Source organism: Chaetodon auriga, chromosome 17 (assembly GCF_051107435.1).
Source record: "Chaetodon auriga isolate fChaAug3 chromosome 17, fChaAug3.hap1, whole genome shotgun sequence".
Lineage (NCBI taxonomy): Eukaryota > Metazoa > Chordata > Actinopteri > Chaetodontiformes > Chaetodontidae > Chaetodon > Chaetodon auriga.
This window is the reverse complement of record NC_135090.1, coordinates 712,979-725,493: the sequence shown is the minus strand read 5'-3', so window position 1 is coordinate 725,493 and position 12,515 is coordinate 712,979. Positions and strand designations below refer to the sequence as shown.

At 40.2% G+C, this 12,515-nt stretch overlaps 1 protein-coding gene across 2 annotated transcripts in view; it reads left to right on the top strand.

The window, feature by feature from the left end:
- Window positions 1–5,176: 5,176 nt before the first annotated feature.
- Window positions 5,177–12,515, top strand: part of abcf1 (ATP-binding cassette, sub-family F (GCN20), member 1) — a 47,004-nt gene continuing 39,665 nt past the window's right edge. Inside the window, exons 1-8 of one of the 2 annotated variants that reach the window (XM_076753695.1) lie at window positions 5,177–5,392; window positions 6,926–6,972; window positions 7,093–7,170; window positions 7,985–8,117; window positions 8,210–8,241; window positions 8,329–8,418; window positions 10,541–10,585; window positions 10,830–10,919. In XM_076753695.1, coding sequence (XP_076609810.1) covers window positions 5,332–5,392; window positions 6,926–6,972; window positions 7,093–7,170; window positions 7,985–8,117; window positions 8,210–8,241; window positions 8,329–8,418; window positions 10,541–10,585; window positions 10,830–10,919 — 576 coding nt within the window. In that variant the 5' untranslated portion in view covers window positions 5,177–5,331. The remainder of the gene's footprint in view (window positions 5,393–6,925; window positions 6,973–7,092; window positions 7,171–7,984; window positions 8,118–8,209; window positions 8,242–8,328; window positions 8,419–10,540; window positions 10,586–10,829; window positions 10,920–12,515) is intronic. The other variant, XM_076753696.1, reaches the window with a different exon arrangement.

Genomic DNA, 12,515 nt, shown 5'->3' with positions numbered 1-12,515 from the left:
CAAGACAGAACCTGATTAAGCTCTGAGCATGTAGGGGCTGCGTAATAAAGAGTAGAATCATCAGCAAACATAGTCAATGTAGCCTTACTGAGAACATATGACATGTCATTAGTAAAAATTGAAAATAAAAGAGGTCCAAGGCAGCTTCCTTGGGGGACTCCACAGTCTAGGGACTTACTACAAGATAATGCACCATTAAAATAAACTCTTTGCGACCTCTCAGACAGGTAGCTTGTAAACCACTTGATTGCAGAGGAAGTAAAACCATAACTAATAAGTTTGGAAATCAAAATGTCATGGTTGATCACATCAAAGGCGGCACTGAAGTCAAGTAATATTGTACCAGCTAGCATCGAATCATCAATTGATGTTAACCAGCTATCTGACATTTGTGTCATTGCAGTGCAGGTGGAATGACCAGACCTATAAGCATGTTGGAACATTGCAGTTAAATCATTGTGAGAAAAGTAATCTTGCACTTGCTCAAATACAATCTTTTCCAATAATTTACTCAGAATAGGCAAAATGCTAATAGGCCTACTATTTGGACCACAGAAAGCTGATTTTGTATCTTTGGGTAAAGGAATGATCTTGCCCTCCTTCCAAAGTTTTGGACACACACCACTCATCAGACATCTGTTGAATATGTGACAGATTGGTTTAGAAATATGCACAGCTGATAATTTCAACAGCCTACTATCCAAATTGTCTGTACCAGCAGACCCACCAACAGTTAAAGATCTCAGCAACATTTCCACCTGCACAACATTAACCCGATCAAATTCAAAATTACACTGTTTATCCTTCATAATAAATTTTTTTATCAGCTCATCGGAGTTGGAACCAACAGTACAATCCATTTTCTCTCTAAGTTTAGAAACCTTATTAACAAAATAATCATTAAAATAATTTGCGATCTGTGTTGGCTTAGTCAAATAAACTCCATTCAATTCAACAAAAGAAGTACATGTCGATTTTTTCCCCATGATTTCGTTGAGTACATTCCACATTCTCTTACTATCTGTACCACTATCTGAGATTCTCTTTTGAAAATATTTTTTCTTTTTCACTCTGTTCATCTTGGTCACATGATTCCTTAAAGTACAATAAAGTTTTCTGTCTTCAAGAGAGCCAGAAAGAACAGCAACCTTTTTAGCCTCATCCCTTTGAGCCATCAAACACTTTAAATCAGTATCAACCCAGGGAGCACTTTTGGCTTTAACTGTAAATTTCTTTAACGGGGCATGATTGTTAACAACTCTCATAAAATGATCCATAAATAAATTAAGGGAGGTATCCACATCATCAATGGCACATACCAAATCCCATTTAATATTATCCAATTCATTTAGAAAATTATCCTCATTAAATGCCCTATAAGTTCTTTTCATAATGATTTTAGGACAGGCTCTAGGTAGCTTTGTTCTCCTGGAGACAGCAACGCAGTTGTGGTCACTAAAGCCAACTGTTACAGAAACGGGTGTTGAGCACATATCAGGATTATTAGTGTAAATATGATCAATACATTTTGATGTTAAAGATCCTGTACTATTACTAGAAGTTCTTGTGGGTTGATACATTAATTAAGATAAACCACAGGTGTCTGTCATAGATTTAAGCTTATTCTTCAGAGGACAGTTATCAGCTAGCCAATCAATATTTAGATCACCCAGCCAGTACAGCTCTCTGTTTTCCTCAGTCACTTTGTCCAGCATATTACATAAACTATTTAAATACTCTATCCTGGCACTTGGTGGCCTATAACAACAGCCAAGAACTATTGGTTTTACATGTGGAAGTTGTACCTGTAACCATAACACTTCAACATCCTCAACCATTAGGTCGTGTCTTGGTTGCACAGGAAAATGATCACGTATGTAAATGGCCACGCCACCTCCAAACCTGTTTCGATCCTGTCTATAAATTGAAAACCCCCCTATATCAACATCTGAATTGTCTATGAAGCTGTCCAGATGGGTTTCAGAAATCATGAGTATGTCTATTTTGTTTAATTGCAAAAATAGAGAAAGGTCGTGAATTTTATTCCTCAGACTACATATATTAATATGTGCAAGGATTAAACCTTTAGGTAGTTTATTTATACTGGTCATCTTAGTTGATGGTAAATAAGTCAAATATTATAAAAATATGTATAATCTATTTGAACATGTTGTACCATGAGTTGTTTTGTCATGATCAAGTAGGCTGCATCAGACTTATTGGTCTAGCACACAGACACACATGCATGTACACAAACACTACACTCGCAAAAAGATAAAATTGAACTTTAAAGCTCATTAGGCCAGTGAGTGACATTGTCCAGCCCTGGGAGTGATGATCAGTTTATCATACTTCAAGCTCGCTTTATCTCCTCTCTCTCTGGCAGCTTTCAACTTCGGCCACAGCTCTTTCCTCCTCAGTTGCACAGTTTCAGAGAAATCTTCGTTAATATAGATCTTAGTGCCCTTTAATTTCTTGGCAGAAGAAAGAATCAGCTCTCTGTCTTTAATGCGAAGAAGTTTGACAACAATTTTCCTTGGCCTTCCCCCCTCCTGGTACTGACCAAGCCTCTGGGCACGCTCAATGTCCATATTTGTTCCATCTAAGCCCAAGTCTTTAGAAAACATTTGTCTCACCTTTTTCTCTGATTCACTCCAATTCTCTCCTTTCTCATCAGCAATGCCATCAATTAAAATGTTTGTTCTCCTGCTCTGGTTTTCAATGTAGTCAAGCTTAGTGAACATTGCATCCAATTCCTGCTTGGAAGTAGTTATGGTTGTCTCAAATGCCTTTATCTTTGCCTCAATCTCAGAGCATCCCATCTTATTCTCTTCAAACTTTGCTTGGGTAAATTCCAAGCTGGTCTTCAGCTCCTGTACATCTCTGATAACGCCATCCAATCTTTTGTTAGTTCCATCCATGATCAGCTGAATGAAACATTTGAAGTTGTCCTGCTGCTGCAGTAGCATATCCTTATAGATCTCTCTCTGCTGCTCCATTAACTGGGAGAGTACACTCATCGTGACCACAGCATCCTCTTCACAAGGGGATGTTTTAGCATTTTTAGGAGGCATGATGTATCTTACCAGGATGTACTGGAGGTTGATGAAAGTTGAAAATGTTGATGGTGACAGGTCTGTTAGTTAGAGGCTTAGTAGGCCCAAAAGCCCATCAACTTGAGCTACAGCAACAAGCTCAGCAAATAGATGAGATATCCACAATGTTGAGACAAAGTACAAATAAAAAGCAACTTGAGTCAGTTGACAACTGGATTTGAGAGTACTAGAAAGGATTCAGTAGATTTTTGTTAGATTCTAAGAGGCCAGATACTCAGAGGAAACCGTTGTCTGTTGTAACCGTTGCTTTGGGTGTCTCTTTTCTCCTTGTTGTCTCTCTCGTTCTGCGTACTTGCTAGCCGGAGTTGTAACACTTCAATTTCCTTTAATAATTTTTCCTCCTCTTCATTTCTCTCCCCTCTCTGAATGTAGCTTGAAATTAGCGTGATGAGTGCCGTTCGTCCTTTGCCGCCAACATGCTCGAACTCCGCTCCGGCGAGAATTAAATAGTCACACAGCTCCACTAAACTTTCTCTGGGCAGCAAACACAGTTCTCTTATAACTTCGAGTTGTAGTTTCTCTATCTCTGTCGACACCATTCTTCTAGCAGAATATGGGTGTTAATGGCGAGGTGGTACTGATGAATCGTCTTAGGAGTAGCTCTCCTGGTATATAGCAATACCTCAGATCACTTGGAGCCGAAGATGGTCGGGTTCCCACGGCGACCGACTCCTCACTTGCTCCGATGTTCTGGGTTGTTTTTAAAAAAGGATGTGTGACGGCTGGGGACACCTCACGTCGATGTTTAAGCACGCTGCACACTATCCCAGCGGTGCCTCCAAATGTTACGCCCCGTTGCCGGGGAAAATGATAAAACAGGACAAGTGGAAAACTATGCGGGCAAGACACGGTTTTATTCCCTCCGTGTGCTATCCGTGTTAGCCACACGCTTCTTCTTCTTCTTCTTCTTCTTCTTCTTCTTCTTCTTCTTCTTCTTCTTCTTTTCGCAACACGGAAACAGGTAACAACAATCAAATGCTGTGCAGCACATTCGCCACAGACTTAACAAAGAAAATACAAGTGTAATCGAGGTGCCACAAATAACTTACGCAAATGCATTCTCATAAAAGTAAAAGGTTGCAAACAAAAAGTAATATACAATAAAACATTTTATCTGTAACTGTGGTTACAGTCTCTGTTGTTTCTGAACCTGCGAGGCAAAAGCAGATGAACACAGAACAGAAGATCAATCAGCATTTTAACATTTTTTTTTTAACACAGAACACATGTAAACAATGGATTATTATTCCTTTTTTTTATCACTGTTCCTATGAGTTATCATCTCAACATGTGAAAAATTCTGAATTATCTTTTTAATCAAGCCTTGCCATGAATTATTATTCTTTTAACCATAATGCTCAACTTTATAACCATGACACATAGATTGCAATGCTCTGGCGTTAATGTTGCCTTTTTGTGGATGCCAGCTCATAGAGGAGTATCAGGAAATGAACTGGCAGACAGGAATGCTAAAGAAGCTACCACCTTGCCTGAAGTCAGTCTAAATATTACCTATAGTAAATCAGAAATAAAAAGCATAGTTAAGTCCAAGCTGAAGTAAAACTGGCAATCAGAATGGGATAGGGCAAGCACAGGGAGAGGCTATTATAACATCCAAAGGTATGTGGGCAATGCTAGAAGTACATATAGGATGACACAGGAGGAGGATATGATATCCAGAATAAGATTTGGTCATACTGGTCTAAATAATACATTGGTTTTAATTAAAAAACATGATAATGGCTACTGTAGTGAGTGTAGACCTCAGACATTAGAGACCATAGAGCATGTGCTAGAATCATGTATTAAATATAATCAGGCAAGGCAACAATTAATACAGCAACTGCAAGGAGAGGGAGTTCCTTTGAGGACTAGAGACATACTACAGAAGAATTCTTGTGAATTATGTTTTAAATTTTTATTTTTATTTTTTGGGAGAACTGAGTTAAGCAAGAGGCTGTGATATAGGAGTGTCCAGACCCACACTCCATTTCAGAAGGTGGCGGTAATGCACCCAACGTTGCCAAATAAATACAAGAAGAGGAAGAAGAAGAAGAAGAGAAGAAGAGGAAGAACTTTGTTGGTGACCCAGCATGTGCACCAACATCGGTGGGCCGCAGGACGTGTGTGGATGAAACACTCAGCTAACTGGAAAGAAAAGAGACATAGTTTTAGCTAGGGTACGTTATTTCCAGAAAGTCGTTAAAGTAACGGAATGCCCAAGAAAATGAAAGAAGAAGCAGAGTGGATGGACGATGAAGTCGCTCCGGCAACTGGTAAGATAACGTTAATGTTATGTAGAAACCTAGCTAGAAGCGTTACAGCTACCTAGCTCGGCAATGTTAATCAAGCAGTAGTCCGGATAGGTGTCAATTATGCCAAACTCTGTTGAAAACTTTCCATTTTCACATTAAACTGCTTTTACAACGACGTATATCTAGTCACAAACGATTCAAAACTATTTCATCAATCATTTGTATCTTCTGATCAGTTCGTATTTACGACAATCACGTAAGGGCTTTTATTTTTTATCAAAATCTCAACTTTTATAACTGAAGTAAATTGCAATAGCTAAGTTGACGTTAATGTTTGATAAATGGGGCCTTTAATGCCAATGCAACCGTTAAAATGGCCGGAATGTTATGAAGAAGTGAACAAATGGTTTATATCTAGCCAATCTATGCAGATGCTACTGGATGTAACGTTATGTGGGTTAGGTTAGAATTTAACTTACATTCAGTAGGTTTTGCCAAAGCAATGTGCCGTGAATGTAACATCGAGTAAATCGTAGTTAGCTGTTACTTTTCTTTTCTTTTCTTTTCTTTTCTTTTTTAAGGTTTGCGGTAACGTTAACAAGGCGATACATACATTTGGCAACTAAATGCGACTATGCCAAGACTAACCAATATGCCATTGTAATTAATGTTTAGTGAGTAAACAAACTGAAATGGAATAGTTAGCGGCGTCGTGTTTAGCAATGACATGGCGCGTCTGTCCACCGATAAGGTGATGCAATACTATTGTAGGTATTGACAAACGTTACGTGAAACATTTTCAGTTTAGTTTGTTTAAAATCAGATATCATTATGACAGTCATGACTTCATAGCTGTGACTTTCTTTAACTGTTAAACAACTGAAGTGTGGAAAAAAAGAAACTATGCTTACATTCTTATTGAGTGTACAGTGAAGAACCAGTAGCTCTCTATGATGATGGGTGATAAACGAATTGCTGAGGTAAAGTGTGTTAGTAATAAGTTGCTCCACTTGGTGCCTCCAGAACAGCTTCAGTGCTGCTTGAAATAGAGCATTCCACTAAAGGATATTTCCTTGTTCAGTGTTATGATGATGTTGATGGAGTGTTAAAAGTTGTGACTTTATTTATTTATTTATTTTTAGTTGAAGCATCTTTTAATTTGTCCAATTGTTTTCTGTCTCCTATGTTCAGAAAGTCCATCGCTGTTAATTGATTTCAACACCCGCAAACTAAAGTTGAGAGTGAGAACTTAATCTCATAACCTTTAATTTCAAATAGAGTGTGCAGGAATACAGACAGGACAGGACAAGATGAGATAGATCTTTACTTATCCTGAGGGAAATTGTTGTGCATCAATTGAAGTACAAGTAGGAATAGCTGCATATACAAATATCAGAAAGGGACAAAATTTTTAAAACACACATAGTGCCAAAAGGGTGACAATTCCGTACATCTCTGGTACCTTTAAGTATATCAGCAGTCAGTGTCCTAACATTTCATTTTCCCTGATCATTGATGTTTTTGTGAAGTTAAAAATCCTTTCTCTTCCAACAGAAAAAACTGTGAAAAAAGGAAAGAAAGATAAAAAGGGGAAAAAGAGTGTGAGTACTTGCAATTACTTGTTTGTTTAGTTTCTAAGCATTAAAATGCTTCAAAGCTGATGGTTTCTCTTCATCTCTGTGGCACGATGTGGATTTATTGTGTGAATGTTTTTTCTCCAGTTCTTTGAGGAACTTGCCACAGAAAGCAACCCTGAAAAGGCAAATGAGGTGGCTGTGAAAGACACACGAGGAAAACAGGTAATCTGCACTAGTAGAGTAGATCTTTTGCTAACGGTACACTGTTAAAAGTTTATTTATCGTCTTCTCCTCAGGATGTTAAGTATTGTGGTACTGCTCTTCAGGGCTCAACAGTGCAGCATTTTGCTCACATGCTAGTGAATGTATATGTGTGCGCTGGTGAGACTGACTGACTGACTTTCCAAAATAAGGTTACACAGGTTCGGTCTCTCTTTCGCAAAGAGCAGTGCAGAAAACATTTAGGTAGCAGCTCATGCTATTTGATATTAATTCGGTGAGCAACTTAATGGCAACCATAATAAACTTGTCTGCTGTCTGCTTTACATGCTTTCTGCAATCTATGCCTGTATTCAACCAAAGATCTTTTGTGAGGAGAAACACCCCCTTATATATTTGGATCAATTTGCTTCTGGAAAATAAGGTTTGCCAAAGTATGTGTATATCTGAGATCTAAAAAAAAAAAAAAAAAAAAGTGTTGAGCATCTATTCTTCCTCAAACATTTGTAAAGCTGATTTTTTGATCATTTCAAATTGTAAATGGTAAATGGAATGTTTCTGCCAGGAGTTTTTTTCCTCTCTGCCTTTGTTGGCACATTGCTGCATTTCTTGACTTGATTCTGCCACCTGGACATCAGTAGAATAGTGTGAAACCATTGGCAGACGGTGCCCTGGTGGTTTAAGGATTAAAACACCAAACATGTTCCACAGTGTTCCTAGTTTCAGTCCCACTGGGGACCCGTATTGCATATCCCCCCATTTGTCTCCTCCATTTCCTGCTTCTTGGTGCATTTCAATTTTAAACTGTTCTTTTCAGCCACAGAAAAAGAAGAAAGACCGACAGAAAGGAAAGGGTGGAGATGCAGATGCAGATGAGGATGATGATGAGGATGTCATGCTGAAGCTTAAAAATCTTTCAGTGCAAGCAAGTGATGAGGAAGATGAGCCAGGTCTGATATTTCAAGACTGATCCTCACAATTAAATAATTATTTTCACATCTGTAATATAATTATTCAATTTACTTTCATTTCCTTTCCACAGCCATCACCCCCAGTAAAGGAAACCAGAATAAGGTTTGTTGTTGGGCTGTATTGTGCTTCACCTCTGCTTTGCTGACTCTTCACATGTTTTCAGAATCAAGCATTTCTGGTGTCCTTCAGGGTGGAAACATTTTTGCTGCTCTCAGCCAGGGCCAGAGTGATGAGGATGAGGACGCTGACTTATATGAAGATGATAAACCAGCAAAAAAGGTACATTTTGTATTTAACATGGCTTGCAGCAGTTGGTAAGATCGAGAAGAGAGCAGACTTAGCCTGAAAATTTGAACCAACACGTTCCACTTCACTCCCCCTCCCTCTCCGCTGCACTCATGCCCTGCCTCCAAGCCCCTCCTCCCTGCGCCGTCTGCGTGGCAGCCATGACAACAAGTAACGTTTGCCTTAGCATCAAAAACAAGCTATCTCTGCCCAGCCACTACATCACAGTTGCTAACATACCGTATGCACTGCGGAGTGTTACTATGACAATCACCATATTAGCGTTATGGTTATTTGTTGTCTTAGCCGTATATGCTGTTGTTAGCAGCGGCGGTTTCTCCTTCACGGGTGGCTGTTGCGCCGCCATAGCTTTCACTAGCCTCCTGACGCTGCTCACAGAGCTGTTCAACTGATCGGCAGCCGGCAGCATGAGCGGAGTACACCAGAAGGACATACACATGGTGGAATGCTAAATCCGACTTATAACTGAAAGTTCCGGTCAATGTAAGGTTATGACTAATGCATCATTGAGGCTTAAGCCCTGTATGTGTTGCACCTGGGTGTAACTTTTACACCTAGTGTGGAGCAGGTGGAAGATGGAAAGTCAGACTAGTACTCATGGTAATAAATAAGGAAATAAAAATGATCACAGAACCAGAAAAGAAAAACAATGGCAGCATGAGTAAATAATGAAAGGGCATTAAGACAAGAGAGTCATCTGTGATCGACCAGCCCAGTTCTATCCAGACACTGATTTAGAGGTTTAACTTTGGAAGGTGGTCCCCAGCAGGACACAACTTCTTTCTGTGGAACATTACAGTCTAGTTTATAAATGGTAATTACAGTTTTTAAACTTCTAAACTACAATGCAGGCTTGAAAACAAGTATACCACAAATAACATTAGCAGCGCAGCAAATTCAGGTAATTCTCTTTCCCTCCTTGAAGTTGTGATCTGAATGAGACAGCAATGTCAACAGCCATTCAGTTTCTCCAGTCCACTAATTCTGTCCTTATTTAGCCACATAATGCATAAGCCAGAATTTTTGAAAACTAAGTGTTCATTTCTGCCCTAAAGCCATTGGCTGCTGTGATTGCCCAGAGCTCTTCCCCTTTCGCTTGCTCTCTCCCTATTTATTCTGATGTCTGTTGTCCACACCACTCCTCACAGTTGATAAATTCTGGATTGTGATTATTACAGGTGCTGGTGATACTAATATGCCACCTGTTGAATCCAAATGAGAGCTAAATATAAATGCTGTGCAATATCTGTGCTTTTTTCATACCAGTGTACATGGAAGAACAGCAGTGTGATCAGATATTTGGCACCACTGTTACAAAGTGAAATATAGAGCTGTGGATACAGTGGTGTGTGGAGAAGGAGGTGGTAGCTGAGAGAGAGGCCCTGTGGCCGTGGTGGCTTGCTGCACTGCACTGGCTGTTGCCTAGTGAAGACTGGTGAATGTCTGTGCTTTGATGCACACCCATTGAGACAGATTTGAAGTCGCCACTCTACAGCAAACTTCATTGTAAACATATTGATGTGCAGCAAATAAATAGAATGTCTTTATCCATGTCACTTGACCCTATGTGTAGCGGGTGAGTAGGCTCAGGGGCGTTGGCGACGAGAAAACATGATGTTGCTGCTGCAGTGGTGTCAGGTGAAGATTCGGCAGTTGACATTGATGTTTAGAGTGGAGAAAGGGGATCTTTATACCCGAAAACAAAAAAAACAGTCAGCTTTGTCTGTTCCATGATGGCCATACACAGTGTAGCAAGGACATTCAAAAAGTATCTGTCCATTCCCAGAAGGGGGACGGAGGCAGATTCTGGGGCCCATCTCCCAGTGCTGTGTTAAGGAGGTGATAACCATCTTTCTTTTGATTGAACCGTTCTTCCAGATCAACAGGGGCATGACAGGTCACTGTTAATACTCACAACTGTTGATAATGTATGTACGATTTACAGGCACAAAAGTGCAATTTGATAATCTTAAGGCCTAAAAAGCCTTTGAGTTTGGTGCTTATAATGACATCTTCTGTGCTTTGACAGATGTATGAATCAATACTTTCTTAAAGCTCTGGGTATATCTGTACATGTCTGTGCATCTCGATACAGGAGGTTGAGAAGGACAAGAAAAAGGATAAACCTAAGTCCAAGAAGGTAGGTGCTGGAAAATCTTTTCCTATGTCATCTGATTCCTTGTTTTAAACATGTCTTTTCCGTCCACTCATTAATCCATTGGATAAAATGTAACTCTGAGTCTTCTCACGTCAGATTCTCCTCTCCCTTTGTTGTCTGACTGACAGTTCATAGGTCTGTTCCGTGACTGAATCAATATGTGTCTAGACATTTCACAGATACCACAAGCTTTGCTAAAAGTGACTTGTGTGTATGCAATTGTCAGGCCGCATCTGATGGGGAGGATAACACAGAGAATGATGATGGTGAAGAGAAAACTACAAACAGGATCAAGAGGGTGGAAGCCAAGTCCAAGGTGGGTGGTTTTGAAGATCTGAGATGTTATGAATACTGTACTTATTAAGCAAGATTTTAACATTGAATTGACTATTTGGTAAATTTGTAATTTATAGCATTTACAGAGTTTGGAGGGTTGTTTAAGTTGTTCCAAAAACCAAAACACAAGAACAAAAGTTTAAGGAGATGTTAAACTTTGTGTTTATTTTTTTTTTTTTTGGGGGGGGGGGGGGGGGGGGGTGTGTGAATCAATTCCTGAATCAATTCTTGACTTCTTGAATCTATTTAATGCACTGTACATATATGTATATGGAAAAAATATCCCTCTCACCCTCATGTAGGGTGGTGCATGTCTGCTTGTCAGTCTGGAATTTAAAGTTCCACAGGATTAAGCTCTTTTGTACTCAACTACTTTTGGTGGCATGTCCCTTTTGGACTTGGGGACTTCTAATCCATACACAGATAGTCCTCTACACTGTCGCAGCCACTTGGTCAGGCCACTCAGTGTATGCTGTCCTGTATTGCATCTTACACCCTGCTACTATGTGCTGACTTCACTGAAGGGTATCATCGCGCAGCCTGCGGCTTTGGTCTTGTCTGCTGTGGTAGACCCCTGCCTCTATTGATCTGACACTCAGGGCCCGTTCTTGTGCTTCCATAATCAGAACCTCTGTGCCGTCCTTCAGTCCAGCTTTTTCTAGCAACGGCTGAGTAAAATTGCTTCTCCTTACTGAAAGTTAGTGATGGTAATCAATGCAATGTTTTTAGCCACTGATTCTGGTCACTGTGTAATCCTTGTGCTCTTAGATTTAACTGTGGCATTTGATACAGTGGACCATGACATCCTGATTGCTCGTTTGGAGCAGTGGGTGGGCATCAGGGGCTCGGCGCTGGAATGGTTCAGGTCCTACCTGTCTCATCGGACATTCTGTGTCAGCCTGGGTGACTCTGTGTCCTCCACTGCTCCTCTCTCATGTGGGGTCCCACAGGGCTCAGTGCTGGGCCCTCTTTTATTTTCTTTATATCTTCTCCCTCTTGGTTCCATTTTCAGGAAGCACGGCATTTTATTCCACTGTTATGCTGATGACAGCCAGATCTATGTCCCTCTGAAAAAGGCTGATTCATTCTCCCTTAAGCCACTGTTAAATTGTTTAGATGATATCAAGGCCTGGATGGCTCTAAACTTTTTAAATTTTAACGAAAACAAGACTGAAGTGATGGTCTTTGGTGGCACATCGGTGACCCCCACAGTCGATCTGGGTTCCTTGGCACAGTATGCCAAACCTATTGTCAATAACCTGGGGGTAAAAGTGGACGCTGATCTTAAGTTTGACAGCCAGATTAAAGCTGTGGTGAGAACAAGCTTCTTCCAGTTAAGGCAGCTGGCAAAAATAAAACCTTTTCTCCAGAGACAGCACTTTGAGACAGTAATCCACGCCTTTGTGACCACACGACTGGATTACTGTAATGCACTTTATATGGGGGTTAGTGGGTCCTCCATCGCACGTCTTCAACTGGCACAGAACACAGCTGCAAGTCTTTTAACTGGTACAAAGAAGTTTGAGCACATTTCACCAATTTTAGCTTCACTCCACTGGCTACCCGTCCATTTTAG